General features: G+C 44.3%; 1 protein-coding gene across 2 annotated transcripts in view; it reads right to left on the minus strand.

The window, feature by feature from the left end:
- AHNAK (AHNAK nucleoprotein) overlaps positions 1-17,061 on the minus strand; it is a 138,332-nt gene that overhangs the window by 33,502 nt on the left and 87,769 nt on the right. Inside the window, exon 6 of one of the 2 annotated variants that reach the window (XM_070488002.1) lies at positions 13,994-14,325. The exons of the other annotated variant lie outside the window; for it this stretch is intronic. Coding sequence (XP_070344103.1) covers positions 14,318-14,325 — 8 coding nt within the window. The 3' untranslated portion in view covers positions 13,994-14,317. Of the gene's footprint in view, positions 1-13,993; positions 14,326-17,061 lie in introns of those variants that run through there. 2 annotated transcript variants of the gene reach the window in all.

Below are 17,061 nucleotides of genomic sequence, written 5' to 3' on the forward strand. Positions count from 1 at the left end.
GACCCCACAACCCCCATTCTTGTAGTGATGAGATTGTTCTGTTTCTTGCAGTCCCTTTGAGATCCTGCTCTTGGGTGGAAAAGGAAATATTAAAGGCAATTATGCTACCCAGACGTGCCTGCAAGCAAAGATGGAGCTTTCCAGAGAGTTCCATCTCCCAAAGATAAATGGTGGCTATTTCAAAAATTTTGACAGAGCAGCAGGGACCATTAGGGGCTGGACGGCCCTGTGTCAGAGTCGCTCACGTCACACACAGCACACGACACTGCCCTCCACTTATGGAAGGAATCGGATTCCTGTCAGATGCTTAGAAAACAAAGGCTGGAGGGAGGAATACACTCGATTCCCTGATTAGGGACCAGGGTGTTTGGGGGTGACTTTGAGGAGTGACAGACCCTGAGGGGAGTCCTCAGAGATGGCGGGTTAAATATTTTGCACACTTCATATTTGCTACATGAAATTATTTGTCGAACTTTTTTTTAAAGGAGGTGGAAAACAGAAAAACCCCTTCCTATGCATATTCTAGATCCTCTATTGGTCACCACTGTGAAGACATCCTATTTCCAGGCTTGCATTGCAGAGGCCTGCACGCCAAACCCTCCCTTTGTGTCAGTCTTGCTTTAAGGACATCTCTGCCCAGAAGAGGCTTGGGGGGGTGGGAGGGTCAAGCCCAGACTGGTCAGCACCCGGTTACTGCTGTCCACTGGGTGATGCTCTTGTTCTGACCCCGAGGTCCCTCTCTGACTTGCCCCCCACCCTGTCCCCGATCCCTGAGTCCCTGTCCAGTCAACTTTCACGCAAAAAGAGAATCAGTCACCCCTTTTTCCTTGTGGCAAAGGGGACCTCAGACATGAAATTAATCCCTAGGTATTTACTGGCACTTTCAATGTGCTCACAGTGGTGCTGTGCACTCTGAGGAACCCAGGAGCAGATTTCATAACCCAGCAAACACATAAGCCCCGAATAGAGAAGAGTGAATAAAACAGTAGCCTCTGCTCACAGGGAGCTGGCCATCTAGCAGGGAAGATTACCAGCTCCCTCAAAAGAAGCAAGTAAACAAATAGACAGATAGATAAACCTGTGATAAAAGCCACAGAACAAATTAAAGGAGCGTTGTGAGCAAGAGTAGCTTGGACAGGCCTTAGCTCTGGAGTCCCCTGTCTATGATTTGAGCGGAGACAGGAGGGATGAGGGGACCCAGACAGGAGGGATGAGGGCAGGAGGACACAGCATTCCAGGCAGAGGATCAAGCAAAAGGGAAGATGAGCAGGTGCACAGAGAATGCAGTGTGGAGGATGCTTGGGGCTCCCCCCCCGGCCCCACCATTTTTGAATGCCACTAAGCCATGCCCTTGGGCCCCAGCAGAAAATTTAGAAGCTTTCCTCTAGGTTTCTATTACCTGCCACCAAAACAGCCCAGACCTCCTTCCCTTACATCCTACCATCTACCCAACATCTCAAACTCCTCTTGTCCAGCAGAGCTCCTGATCCCTCTCCCTAGTCTGCTTCTAATCTCAGTAAGGTCTATCTCCATCCTCCCGGCAGCTCCAATCAGAAGCCAGAGGAGCATCCCTGACCCTCCCCTCTCCAGCACCAGCACACCCAGTCAAGCAAGACTACCTCCAGAGCACCTCTGGGAACCCTCTCTGTGTCCACCGGGCCACCCCTGGCCACACCACCCAGCCCACGTGCACAACCCCAGGGGCCTCCTAACTGGCTCCCAGCTCACAATGGTATCCCTGCAGTCCCTTCTCTAGGCAACCGCCAAGGCAATTCTTATCAAATGAAAACCCCCTTCCACTGCCACACCTCCCCCAAGTAAAATCCTTCAAAGTTTCCCAGGACTCTCAGAAAATACTAAATGCAGAGCATGCCCATCACTAACTGTCATCTCCCACCTCCATCCCACTGCTCACTCCTCCTGCTCAGTCCACAACCCCCACCCACACCTCCTGGGCCTCCTTCAGTTGTGTTTTTTTTAAAGATCCAAGCCCCTTCCCACCTCAGGGCCTTTGCACAGGCCACACAGCATCGACTGCTGAAAAAGTACTGGTGATTGGTTTTAAAAATCGTCCTAGGATATCAGCAACATGGCAGAGGGAGAAGTTCCCTTTGTCTCTCCCCCTTTGAGCTACAACTAAATGGACATTCCTTGATCAGTGGAGGATACTCACACAGCACCTCAGGATGCCTGAGAGAGCGGCACTGCTATACATTGGGAGGTGGATGGACTACCCCCAGGGAGGAGGTGGAGATAGGTGAAAACCCTCTGGCCCCCAGACAGCCCAATATCCACGAGCGACTGATCTCCCAGTTGAAGCGCTCATAGGACCGCTGTGGCCCCAAGGGTGGGCGTGCAGCTTGGCAAGACTGTGGAAACAGGTGACTGCAGGCTTGAGGCCCCTGTGATTACTTTTTGGGCCAGTGGGAAAATCCACAACCCCACTGCGGCCCCAGGGAGTGACTCGGGCTCAGACCCAGTAGGGAGGCCCCGACCACCAAGCACAAAGGCTGGTGAGACCTAGGAGCAGATGCAGTGCAGCCAGGTGAGCACAACTGCCAGGTGCCTTAAACGCCCATAGCTCTGCTGCAGCCCCGAAAAGGCCAGTGAGACCCAGCAGGGCCGTGGGAATGGGCAGTGACAACCCTGAGCCCCAGCATGATGCTTCCTTGGTCCAGTGGGAAAATCCACAGTCCCACTGTGGCCCCAGGGAGTGACTCGGGCTCTGTCCCAGTCGGGGGCGGGAGGGGGGGGCCCTGCCCACCAAGCTCAAGGCCTGGTGCAACCAATTATCTGACTGAAGAAATGCAACATAAGGATTATAAGTATCCCAGAGGGCCAAGAGAAGGAGAATGAAGCAGAAAGCTTGTTCAAGGAAACAATAGCTGAGAACTTCCCAAACCTGAGGAGGGAGCTAGAAATCCACGTAACAGAAGCCAATAGGACTCCCAACTTTATCAATGTAAAGAGACCCACTCCAAGGCACATAGTAGTGAAGCTGGCAAAATTCAATGACAAAGAAAAAAGATTAAGGGCAGCAAGGCAGAAGAAAATGACCTACAAAGGAACCCCTATCAGGCTGTCAGCAGAGTTCTCAACAGAAACCTTACAGGCTAGGAGGGAGTGGAATGATAGATTCAAAATTCTGAAAGACAGAAACTTTCAGCCAAGAATACTCTATCCAGGGAAAATATCTTTCAAATACAATGGAGAAATAACTTTCTCAGATAAACAAGTTAAGGGAGTTCATTGCCACAAGACCTCCCCTACAAGAAATCTTCAGGAAGGCCCTGATACCTAAAAAAAAAGAAAAGAAAAAGAAAAGGGGTTACAAAACTCTGAGCAAGGTGATAAGTAGACAGATAAAATCAAAAAATTGCAGCTCTCCATCAGAACAGGTTAGCAAATGCTTAATTACAACATTAAAGATACAGGAAAGGAGAACACCAAGAATAAACATAATCTGGTCATTTTAACCACAAACTCACAACACAAGAAGAAATAAGATGTGACAGTAACAACTTAGAAGGGGAAGAGGAAGGGGATGGAACCAGCTTAGTCTAAGGAAATATGAGACTATCAGAAAATGTACTATCTCATCTATGAGATTTTTTATACAAACCACATGGTAACAACTAAACAAATAATTAGAACAGAGACACAAATGATAAATAAGGAGAAAACTAAGAAAACCAGCATAGAAAACTACCTAACTGAATTGGTAGTCTGAAATACACGAGATGAGAAACAAAGGAAATGCAGGAGAACTGGAGAATGAGTGATAAAATGGCAGCATTAAGCCACCACATATCAATAACCACTCAAAATGTAAATGGATTGAATTCTCCAATGAAAAGACAGAGTGGCAGGATGGATTAAAAAAGAAGACCCAACAATATGCTGCCTCCAGGAAACACATTTCAGCCCAAAAGACAAACACAGACTCAGAGTGAAGGGATGGAAGACGATACTCCAAGCTAATAGCGAACAAAAGAAAGCAGATGTCACCATGTGTATATCAGACAAAGTAGACTTCAAGATGAAAAAGGTAAAGAGAGACAAAGAGGAGCAGTATACAATGATAAAAGGACACTCCACCAAGAAGACATAACACTTATAAACATATATGCACCCAAAATAGGAGCACCAAAGTACATAAAGCAACTATTAACAAACCTAAAAGGAGATATCAACAACAATACAATAATAGTAGGTGACCTCAACACCCCACTTACATCAATGGATAGATCATCCAGACAGAAAGTCAACAAAGAAATTGTAGAATTAAAAGGAAACCTAGGCCAGATGGACTTAATAGATATATATAGAACACTCCATCCAAAAACAGCAGGTTACACATGCTTCTCAAGTGTGCATGGAAATTCTCAAGGATAGACCATATCTTGGGAAACAAAGCAAACCTCAATAAATTTAAGAGGATTGAAATAATATCAAACATCTTTTCCGACCATAATGTTATGAAACCAGAAATCAATTACAAGAAAAAAGCTGGGAAGGGGGCAAAGATGTGGAGATTAAACAACATGCTACTGAACGACCAATGGATCACTGAAGAAACCAAAGGAGAAATCAAATATTATCTGGAGACAAATGAAAATGAAAACACACCATACCAATTTGGGGTGCAGCAAAATCGGTCCTAAGAGAGAAATTCATTGCAACCAGGGTCATCACAAGAAGCCAGAAAAATCTCAGATAAGCAATCTCAAACTACACCTAACAGAATTAGAAAAAGAAGAACAAACAAAGCCCAAATTCAGTAGAAGGAGAGAAATAATAAAAATTAGAGAAGAAATAAATGAAATTGAAGCCAAAAAGACAGTAGAAAGGATCAATGAAACAAAGAACTGGTTCTTTGAGAAAATAAACAAAATTGACAAACCCTTACCCAGGCTCACTAAAAAAAAGAGAGAAGACCCAAATAAATAAAGTTAGAAATGAAAGAGGAGAAATCACAATGGATACCACAGAAATACAAAGGATTATAAGAGAATACTATGAAAAACTATATGCCAACAAATTAGACAACCTAGAAGAAATGGATAAATTCTTAGACTCTTACAAACTCCCAAAACTGAATCAAGAAAAAAACAGAGAATCTGAACAGACCAATCACAAGTAAAGAGATTAAAACAGTAATCAAAAACCTCCCCAAAAGTAAAAGTCCAGGACCAGACAGCTTCTCTGGAGAATTCTACCAAATGTTCAAAGAAGATTTATTACCTATCCTTCTCAAACTATTCCATAAAATTGAGGAAGGTGGAGCACTCCCTAACACATTCTATGAAACCAACATCACCCTGATACCAAAGCCAGACAAGGACAACACAGAGAAGGAAAATTACAGGCCAATATTGCTGATGAACATTGATGCAAAAATCCTCAACAAAATATTGGCAAACCAAATACAGCAATACATTGAAAAGATCATACAACATGACCAAGTGGGATTTATACCAGGGACACAGGAATGGTTCAACATTCGCAAGTCAATCAATGTGATACACCACATTAACAAAAAAAGGAACAAAAACCACATGATCATCTCAATAGATGCAGACAAAGCATTCAACAAGATCCAACATCTATTTATGATAAAAGAAAATAATAAAATGGGTATAGAAGGTGGGGGCCAGCCCCCTGGCTGAGTGGTTAAGTTCGCACACTCCGCTTCAGCGGCACAGGGTTTTGCGAGTTCGGATCCTGGGCACAGACATGGCACTGCTCATCAAGCCATGCTGAGGCAGCATCCCACATGCCACACCCAGAAGAATCCACAACTAAAAAATACACAACTATGTACTGGGGGGCTTTGGGGAGAAAAAGGAAAAATAAAATCTTTAAAAAAATAGGTATAGAAAGAAAGTACCTCAACATAATGAAGACCATATGTGACAAACCCTCAGCCAACATCATACTTAACAGGGAAAAACTGAAAGCCATCCCTCTGGGAACAGGAACAAGACAAGGGTGCCCACTCTCACCACTCTTATTCAACATAGTACTGGAGGTTTTGGCCAGAGCAATTAGGCAAGAAAAAGAAATAAAAGGAATCCAAATAGGCAATGAAGAAGTGAAACTCTCACTGTTTGTGGACGACATGATTTTATATATAGAAAACCCTAAAAAATCCATTGGAAAACTACTAGAAGTAATTAACAATTACAGCAAAGTTGCAGGATACAAAATCAACTTACATAAATCATTTGCATTTCTCTACTCTAATAATGAACTAAGAGAACTCAAGAACACAATCCCATTCACAATCACAACAGAAAGAATAAAATATCTTGGAATAAATTTAACCAAGGAAGTAAAAGACCTATACACTGAAAAGTATAAGACATTACTGAAAGAAATTGATAACTGCATAAAGAAATGGAAAGACATTCCATGCACATGGATTGGAAGAATAAACATAGTTATAATGCCCATGTTACCTAAAGCATTCTACAGATTCAATGCAATCCCAACCAGAATCCCAATGACTTTCTTCACAGAAATGGAACAAAGAATCCTAAAATTCATACAGGGCAACAAAAGACCCTGAATTGCTAAAGCAATCCTGAGAAAAAAGAACAAAGCTGGAGGCATCACAATCCCTGACTTCAAAATATACTGCAAAGCTATAGTAACCAAAACAGCATGGTACTGGTACAAAAACAGGCACACAGATCAACGGAACAGAATTGAAAGCCCAGAAATAAAACCACACTCCTATGGACAGCTAATCTTCGACAAAGGAGCCAAGAACATACAATGGAGAAAGGAAAGTCTCTTCAACAAATGATGCTGAGAAAACTGGACAGCCACATGCAAAAGAATGAAAGTAGACCATTCTCTTACACCATACAAAGATAAACTCAAAGTGGATCAAAGACTTGAAGGTAAGAGCTGAAACCATAAAACTTCTAGAAGAAAATATAAGCAGTACACACTTTGACATAGGTCTTAAAAGGATCTTTTCAAACACCACGTCTTCTCGCACAAGGGAAACAAAAGAAAGAGCAAACAATTGGGACTTCATCAGACTAAAGAGCTTCTACAAGGCAAAGGAAACCAGGATTGAAACAAAAAGAAAACCCACCAACTGGGACAAAATATTTGTAAATCATATATGTGACAAAGGGTTAATCTCCATAATATATAAAGAACTCACACAACCCAACAACAAAAAAACAAACAACCTGATCAAAAAACAGGCAAAGGATATGAACAGACATTTCTCCAAAGAAGATATACAGATGGCTAATAGAAACATGAAAAGATGCTCAACATCACTGATCATCAGGGAAACGCAAATCAAAACTACACTAAGATATCACCTTACACCTTACATTAGAATGGCTACAATCTCCAAGACAAAAAATAACAAATGTTGGAAAGGTTGTGGAGAAAAAGGAACCCTCATACACTGCTGGTGGGAATGCAAACTGGTTCAGCCACTATGGAAAACAGTATGGAGATTTCTCAAAAAACTAAAAATAGAAATACCATATGACCCAGCCATCCCACTACTGGGTATCTATCCAAAGAACTTGAAATCAGCAATTCAAAGAGACGTATACACCCCTATGTTCATGGCAGCATTATTCACCATAGCCAAGACGTGAAGGCAACCTAAGCACCCATCAACTGATGATTGGATAAAGATGTGGAGTATATATATACAAGGGAATACCACTCAGCCATTAAAAAATTGACAAAATCTTCTCATTCACAACAACGTGGATGGACCTTGAGGGTATTACGTTAAGTGAAATAAGCCCAATAGAGAAAGACAAACACAGTATGATTCTACTCATATGTGGAAGATAAACACGTGGACAAAGACAATAGATTAGAGGTTACCACAGGGAAGAGGGGTGGAGGTTGGGGGTGGGCACAAAGGGTGAAGGGGTGCACCTATAAGGTGACTGACAATAATGCACAACTGAAATTAACCTCAATAAAAAAATTAATTTAATTAATTAAATAAATGATATTTCACCACAAAAAAAAAATCGCCCTAGAGCAAAATGTGCAAAGAATAGAATTGGTCACAAAGATGCATCCCATGTCGATATAAAAACCTCAAAATACCCCCTGTCCGGTGGCAATCGGTCCCTGGTCAGGCCACACCATCCCCAGCGGCTGAATGAAAGGCGAGCACATGGCAGGCGGGAACGGAAAGGACATGGGCAGAAGGCACGGAAGGAGACTGAATAGAGAGAGAGAAACCCCTTCAGTCCAGATTTTTCCAAGAAGCGACGTGGTCCCACGGGGACGTGCACTCCCCGCCCTCCGCGCCTGGCGCAGCCGCGGCCACTAGGGGGCGGTGTCGACCAAGGCGTCGCGGCGCGGAGGCGCAGGTTGGGCCTGGGGGCTTCTGAGCCCCGCGCCCTGCTGCCCGGCTCGCTCTACCGGACAGCTGGTGAAACGTGTTCCTTTCTAGGCATCTTTTATCGTCTGTATGATCGCTTTAATTTGATTTTTTAGGGTTTTTTAATCAGAATCTTTAGGAAAAACAGGGGCAGTCACACAAAGTTGCTGCCCGTTGAACGCTGCCAGTGATGTGTCAGCCCTTTTGGAATTAGTAATAATTCCATTTCCAGACGATTCCAAGGAGGAGCCCAACAGACTTTAGAACCTGAGATGGCCCCGAAGGTAGAGAGGACCCGAGGGCGCTGGTGGAGCTCACCTTGATCTCCATCCACCCCATTTTAAAGTCTGGAAGCAGAAACCACAACCTCATTGTCTGTATCGACTGCTTACTCCTTTGGCAATTTCTCATTTATTCCTCACCCAACCCAGTTCCAGCCCCCAGGCCCCAACCCCGGCCTTACAGAGAGTGGGATCCCAGATGCAGGAATGTCCTGAGCCAATAAATGAAGTGAAACTGCTGAGAAATGTCCACCCACCCCCAAAACACACGCTTGCACACAGGAACGGTAAAGCCAGCACACTCCACTCTTCACTGTCTGCCACAAAGGGGGGTCTTTGCGATTGCAAAAATTCCAGGGCAGGTCAGGGGGCTTGGCAGTTCCAAAAGAGATTCCTGGCCCCTTGATGGGGGGCCGCCTGCTTCCTCACTTCCTCCCTGCTAAGGCCCCCATTCTTCTGCATCTGGGTCATCATTAACTCACGTACCTTTGCCTGTGGGGGGCCATCCACCTACATGAGCATTGTTCAAAGGGATAAGGATCCAGGGCCATAAAAGGTTCAGAATTTAAATTACCTATTCACAGCTAGAGAAATATTTACCTAGGGCAAATACAACACAGGTGTCTGAGGATAAAAGGAAGAACAATTATATTGCAGTGTCTGCCTCAAGGGGGCTGGAGACGTAGGCAATCCACAAGAACGTGAGCTGTCAACACAGAAATGTGCCTTCAGTTTCAAAAGGGCAGAATGAGAGATGAACTGATCACAACCACAGAAAGAGCACGTATTGGTGTGATGCATGCCTCCAGGAAGCAGAAGGAAATGAGAGAAATGGAGGAACGTTCATCGGGTTCATTTTTGGCTGTGTGCGCTTAACCGTTGGTTACAGCATGGTCCGCACACTGCGGCCAGTGGGCCAAATTCAGGCCATGGCCTATTTTTGGATGGACCTCAAGTGAAGAATGGTTTTTACATTTGAAGAAGGAAGAGGAGAGGGAGGAGAAAAAGTTTATCCACCCCTGTATCCCATAAATATATAATTATATAATCAGCCGCTTTCACTATGAATATGCCAAACTCTGAGACAAGGAGGCCAATACATGAATATAAGTCTCCTGCATTTGAGAAGCATTAAGCACAAACTATGTAAAGAAAAAACTCAAAATGTATCTCAACAAAGCAAAAAAAAAAAAAAAGATAAAATGCAAGAAAGGTATTTTTAGTACTATGTTAGTTTTAGCGTTCATAGCTCTGAGGGGCCCAGGGGAAAGACCTCAATTCTTGATCACATTATCAACTAAACTGCGAATCTGGGCGAAAATTTTCTTTGAAAATTGTCTGTTACTGCCACCGCCTGCAACCAAAAGAACATTGACTCTTGAAGAAAGCTGATGAGGAATGGTAATTATCAAACATTGCCATCATGTTAGGAAATCCCAGGGCTTGCCCTGACTATATTTCAGTGTTTAGCCTGAATTGATTATCAGCAGGAAAGCCGGAGTTCTACATCCTCAACATGTCAGGTGGTTGAGGTTAGCCTGGCAGAAAATTCTATAAATGACTCATGAGGCAGGTAGAGGAAGCAAAACCAGCCTTCATCAACTTTATCAAGATAATGTGGATAAAATTATGTCTAGTTTATGGCTGATGCAAGGCATGCTGTTTACAAATGCCAAGGGATTTGTGGGTAGTAATTCACCGCAGGGTGATTGCAGCTCAAAATGGCTTCAGATAGATGATAAAGAAAACCTTGATTGATGATGAAGGGGCCACACAAACAGTGCGTTCTGAAACATGTAATTAGGGAACGTTCTTTCCGAGCACTTACAGAGCACACCAACAGGCACATGGGAACAGTGTGAGGATGAATCATCAGTAGTTAGCCACCCAACATACTTCCATGAGCAGACTAAAATTATAAAACTACAGAACATGCAAAAAAAAAAATCTGAAAATAGATTCAGCTAAGCATGCATGGTCACCAGTGTTGGAACGGATAAACCAGGGCTTGGAACTCAGACTTCTTTGTCATCAAGCGAATGGATTCCTGGCCTATCGCGAAAGTCTAGTTAACTCATAAAACGTCTGGAGTTATGTGGCTGCAGCACTGGATCGTGCTGTGTGCATGCAAGGTGTGTAACTGCAGAGCATCCTTTAGAATTCCCTCTTAGGGCCTTGGCAAGAGAAGCAGGTACTCCCTCTGCCCCAGGAGAGCGTGGAGACTTGGGTGGGGCTCCTCCGGAGAGGTGAGATGAGGAGCAAGCCTCAGGGCGTGGGGGCAGGAGAAAGGATTTCCTGACCCTCCTCCCCTCTAAGTCCAATCAGTCTCCGAGCTCATCTCCTTCTCAGTTTACCTTGAACTAGTCTCCCTCTTTCTACTCTTATTGCCAGCAGCAGGCCTTCACCACCTCTGGCCTGGATTATTGCAAATAGCCTCTAAATTAGTTTCCTATGGCTGCTGTAAGAAAGTACCACAAACTTAGTGGCTTAAAAGAAAAAAACCCCAAGAAATTTCTTATCTTACAGATCTGGAGGTCAGAAGTCCGACATGGTTTCATTGAGCTAAAAATAAAAGTGTCAGCAGGCTGTGTTCCTTCTGGAGGCTCTGGGGAGAGTCTGTTTCTTGCTTTTTCAGTTTCTAAAGATCACCTTCATTCCTTGGCTGTTGGCCCCTTCCCCTAGCTTCAAAGTCAGCAGCACGGCCTCTTCAGCTCTCTCTCTGACTCTGGCCTTCTCTTCTGCCTCCTTTCTCCAGTAGAAGGACCTTTGTGCTACACTGGGCCCAGCCTGGTAATCCATGATAATCTGCCCCACTCAGTGTCAGCTGATTAGCAACCCTAATTCCATCTGCACCCTTCACTTCCCTTCACCATGTAACCTAATGTATTCATATGTTCTGGGAATTAGGTCGTGGACATCTTTGGGGGGACTTTATTCTGCCTCCTAAATGGTCTCTAAGATTTCAGTCTTGCTGCCTTCCTGTGATTGCCAAAAGTCAAAGAGTGATTTCATGCTTTTGCTTAAAATCCTTCTCTGCTACCAGTCTCGTATAGGATAAAGTCCAGACTCCTCACACGGCACCAGAGGCTCTCCTTGAAGAATGGCCCTGCCTGTCACTCTGGCCTCAAATCTTGCTGTTTCCCCCACCTACTTTGGGGGTGCAGCAGAGAACAATGCGTGGAAGTAAAGTTACCCTCAGAGATAGGTTGGTAAATTCACACAGTGGATGGGGTGAGCCGTCTATGGGGATGAACCAGAGATTGTCTCTAACTAGGAGAAAAGATTTCACCCACACCCTACACTCCACCAAGGTGATCAGGGAGTCATGAGGGGGCGGGACTAGAATGTGGGTGTCATTTAGTAAGTAGAAATCTAGCCCGGTGAACTGTGCCCCACTGGATGAACAGAAAGGGTCAGGGTGCCATACGGGAGGGGATGGGGAGTAGCTCGAGGGAGACAAATGGGTCCTGAGCAGGAACAGTGCAGCTTCCATTGACGAGGAACCCTTCCTGGGCACCCCTTCAACCATCTCCTCGTCCTCAGTCTGTGCTCGCCCCCCTCAGCCTTCATGATGCTTGTCCACGGGGGGAGAATATGCCTTTGCAGTTCTCACAGCAATTTAATAAATGTGCTTCTGGTTGCAGCTATCAGTCTGGAGGCTTGGTCAATGTGCAGCCACCTCTAAGAGATGGAATCCTTCTTGTTTGTCCCCTCAAACAAGCTCTGAGGCCACAAAGCCATGAGACCAACCCTGGCAGTGCTGTCTAGAACAACCCAAGTCCCGCTTCTCATCTGTCCTCCAGCCAGCCCCAAGTGCATGGTTTATGGAAGAGGGAGTCATGGGAAAAAAGGAACCAAGGGGAAATCTGAAACCATCAGTCCAGAACAGAGGATCTTCCTGGCTGGCAGACCTCCTTCCTCAGGTGGCAGTTACCTGCCTTGCTATGAGGCACATACATTTGTATTTGAAACAGGCAACAGATCCATGCTGTTCACACCTCCACACCTTTGCACAGGCAGTTCCCACTGGCCAAAGTGCCTCCCTTCCCAAAGTCACCTGAAGACCCAGACTCCATCCTTCAGGACCTATGCAATATTTGGGACGTATCTATACTAAAAAAATGATTCATTATTTATCTAAAACTCAAATTTAACCTGGCATCCTGTATTGTATCTACTAAATCTGGCAAACTTAAGATTCCTTCAAGACTCAGCTCTTGGGCTCTTCCCATCCTGCCCCTGATGACCCGAGGACCAGGGACTCTCTCTCCTCCCATGACACCTAATTGAGGCTCTGTCATGCCCTCATCTCACTGTGGCATGTTTGCTTATGTCTGCTTTCCTCTCGAGAACACGAGCCCCATGAGGGTGTGATCCAAATTTTTGTTCTCTTGCCATTCATTAAAGAAAAATTTGAAAATCCAAGTAAGCAAAAATAAAAGTAAAAAGTAGATGACTGGAATGTGAATCTGTATCATGTGCTCCATCGTAGAGGGGTCCCACTTTTGAACCTCTATTGGAAAAGTTGAAACCAATGTAGAAACTAAGACAGTAGATTAAGTGTGTTACGGAACCAGAAAGCCTTTTATTTCCATCTCTCTTCTTCCAGGAGGGACCACATCAATAACCAAGTGGTCCCAGAGAGATCGCCCTGACTCCATCTGCCATCACTCTTGGGCTAACCTATTGGAGGAATACGCGCTTCACGGGCAGAAGGTTCTAACCAAAGTCAATGCATCCCACAAAGTTTGAAACTCATTGTTTCCCATTACTCCCTTCTTCTTTCTCATTTCCAATAAAGATGAGATCAGCTTGTGAAACTGGATTCTCTTTAACCCACAACTTCATCTGAAATGTATTCATTTCACGCTTGATAAATTTCAAAACCTAATTATTTTGCAATTATATCCGTGTCGATAAATGTTAAACATTAATCAGCTAAACAAAAAAGTATCTTTTGATGTCTAACACTGTAGAACAAGAATTTCAGACTGTGTGTACCCCAGGAACTGGAAACTTCGAAAAATCACATGCCTAAAGAAATATATTGACTGACATGTTAAAAATAACATTTTTCTTTTTGGAAACTAATGAAGGAAGAGAAAGAAGGGTGGGGAGGGAAGAAAGAGGGGGAAAGAAAGGAGAGGAAGGAGAGAATGTGCTGGGGTTCTCTCTAGCTCCTTGTCATTTGGAGGCAGAAGTTGTGCACTGACTCAGAACACTGAAGAAAGGTAACCAGAAAGCCGCCTGCCAGTAGCCAACTCCCCCAATGGTTTTTGACAATGCCAGGGAAGGGAGTCGTGAAAACCACCAAGGCTGACCCAACATAGATGCTTGATAGATGTTTATTGAATGAATGAGAAGAAGACAATCACTAGAGCCCAAAGTTGCCAGAGCCCACCCTGGTTACAAATGTAAGCCCACACCCTATGCCTTTAGAAGGGAAGAAACGCACCAAATGGAACTCCTGTGGCAGCCCGGCGTCCAGAACTGGCTGGGGCTCTGAAAGCCGCCTCGTGGAAGGTCTTCCTCTAACTGCAGGTGCTTGTTTCCTTTGGCACAGCAACGTGTAATTTCCCATTTTTAGAACAATGCTCCAAAGCACAGTCACAAAAACAACCTTCAGAGGGGGCGGTTTTCTTCCTGGCCCCTGCTAGAGCCCTGTAAAACAACAATAACAAAGAGATTTTTCTTCAAAACACTGTTTGCATCTCTCCCTAAAATCAGGAGGTCATTTGTTAACTTTGCACAGGCTGAAAAAGGTCCCCCGACCCCTAGGTAGAAAGGCCTCCTGCCTGTGGGAGGGGTCGATTTGGAAACTTTTCTACTGTTGGGTCTGTTTTGGTGTTGACATGCCTCCCTCTGTGAGGCTCCTATGTGGCAAGCGTGGAAAGGAAGCTTGCAGAAAGCCAGGTCTGTCCTTTGGGTGCCGCGTACGTGTCTGAGACCGGAAGAGGACCACGTGTTCTTGAGAACGTGCAAATAGCAGACTGAAGAAGGTGAGGAGCCAGGAAGGGTAAGATGCACCCTCTCTAGTCTTAATGGCTTCCTTCAGCCATTAAGAAATCCCTTTCATTATCATCTCCAAATGACTGTCTCTCTGCTTCCGTCTCTCTGCTTCATAAACTGAAAATTCATAGACTCCAAGACTTCAGGAGTCCTTCACTTCCATTCCCCAACTACCCACACCTTCCTTTCCGTCCCACCACCTCCACCCGCAGTCACACTCAACTCCTCTCCACCCGAACCTGCACATTTCTCTCCTCCCTGGCCTCCTGGCCCAGTGGCTTTCACCTCCCACGTGGGTCTGCACACCCCAGCTTCATCTTACACCTCCCCTGCTCAAGAATGTTCAGCGAACAACCAGAAGGACCTGCAACTAGAATATACAACTATGTACTGGGTGGCCTTGGGGACAAAAAGAAGAAGAAGAAAAAAAGAAACTTAGCAACAGATGTTAGCTCGAGTGCTAATCTTTAAAAAAAAAAAAAAAGAAAAGAAAAAAAGAATGTTCAGTGACTCCTTTTCCTATAGCAAAAGTCCAGCTTTCTTTGTGGGACCTCATCTGGAGCCAATTTTCCTTTCCCACTTTATCTTCCACTAGTCCCCACGTCAATCTTAGGTGCCAACCAAAATGGCCTGCCCACCATTCCCAAACTCCACCTTTGCTCTCTAGGTACCACTTTCTCTCAATCCCCCGACTTAGAATGACCTTCTGGTCCTTTCCTCTCTCTGTGACTGAATCCTACCCATTCCTGAAGGTCCACACAAATATCTTCTTGCTAATCAATTTAGTTGAAAATGAGCTTCCTCCCCCCTCCCTTACTGAAGCACCAAGATTCTGCCCCATTCCTCCAGTAGCTTCACTTTGTGGAAAAATTATTAGCAGAACTGTTTTTTCAAACGTGTGTTGAATGGCTTAGAGGACAAAGATGCTAAGCCTCTTTTAGAGGCTTGGAAAGAATGGAGCATCAATTGAGTGAGAGCTGTGACGTTTCTAGACTCCCCTTTCTAGAGTACTAGCTCTGATCCTGATGCTGGGCTGAGCACTTCTTAGGTGTGACTTCATTCAACCCTCACAGTGAAACTATAAGCTAAATACCAAGATCCCCTTTTTATAGACAAGGAAACAAACACTTTGAGAAATTAAATAACTTCCCAAGAGCCTCACAGTTTAAGAGGAGCAAAGCTGGAGTCTGAACTTGGCTCACAATATTGAACGCTATAGTCAATACTCAGGGTTTCATTATCACAGAATTGGCAACACAGAATGGTTAGGATGAACAAGGTGGGCAGGAAACCATAGGTTCTCCTCCCGATTGAAACAAATTCATGGAAAGGGCGTGTAGGGGCTGGCCCAGTGGTGTAGTGGTTAAGTTCATGTGCTCCGTATCAGCAGCCTGGGGTTCACAAGTACAGATCCTGGGCACAGATCTACACACCGCTTGTCAAGCTATGCTGTGGTGGCATCCTACATATGAAATAGAGGAAGATTGGCACAGATGTTAGCTCAGGGCCAATGTTCCTCACCAAAAGAAGAAAGAAAGAAAGGGTGTATAAAGGAGATGGGTTCCCATTTCACATTTTTCTTCTAAGAAGATAGGGGGATTTATATGGCAACAAACTGGAAAATCTAGAAGAAACGAATAAATTCTTAGACTCTTACAACCTCCCAAAACTGAATCAAGAAAAAATAGAGAATCTGAATAGGCCAATCACAAGTAAAGGGATTAAAACAGTAATAAAAAACCTCCCAAAAAATAAAAGTCCAAGACCAGAAGGCTTCTCTGGAGAATTCTACCAAACATTCAAAGAAGATTTATTACCTATCCTTCTCAAACTATTCCAAAAAATTGAGGAAGATGGAAAAATTCCTAACACATTCTACAAGCCCAACATCACCCTGATACCAAAGCCAGACAAGGACAATACAAAGAGGGGAAATTACAGGCCAATATCGCTGATGAACATTGATGCAAAAATCCTCAACAAAATATTGGCAAGCCAAGTATGGCAATACATTAAAAAGATCATATGCCATGATCAAGTGGGATTCATACCAGGGACACAGGGTTGGTTCAATATCTGCGAATCAATCAATGTGATACACCACATCAACAAAATGAGGAATAAAACCCACATGATCATCTCAATAGATGCAGAGAAAGCATTCGACAAGATCCAACAGCCATTTATGACTTTAAAAACTCTCAATAAAACAGGTATAGAAGAAAACTACCTCAATATGATAAAGGCCATATATGACAAACCCACAGCCAACATCTTACTCAATAGGGAAAAACTGAAAGTCATCCTTCTGAGAACAGGGACAAGACAAGGGTGCCCACTCTCACCACTCTTATTCAACACAGTACTGGAGGTTTTTCCCAGAGCAAT

This window comes from Equus asinus, chromosome 17 (assembly GCF_041296235.1).
Source record: "Equus asinus isolate D_3611 breed Donkey chromosome 17, EquAss-T2T_v2, whole genome shotgun sequence".
Classification (NCBI taxonomy): domain Eukaryota; kingdom Metazoa; phylum Chordata; class Mammalia; order Perissodactyla; family Equidae; genus Equus; species Equus asinus.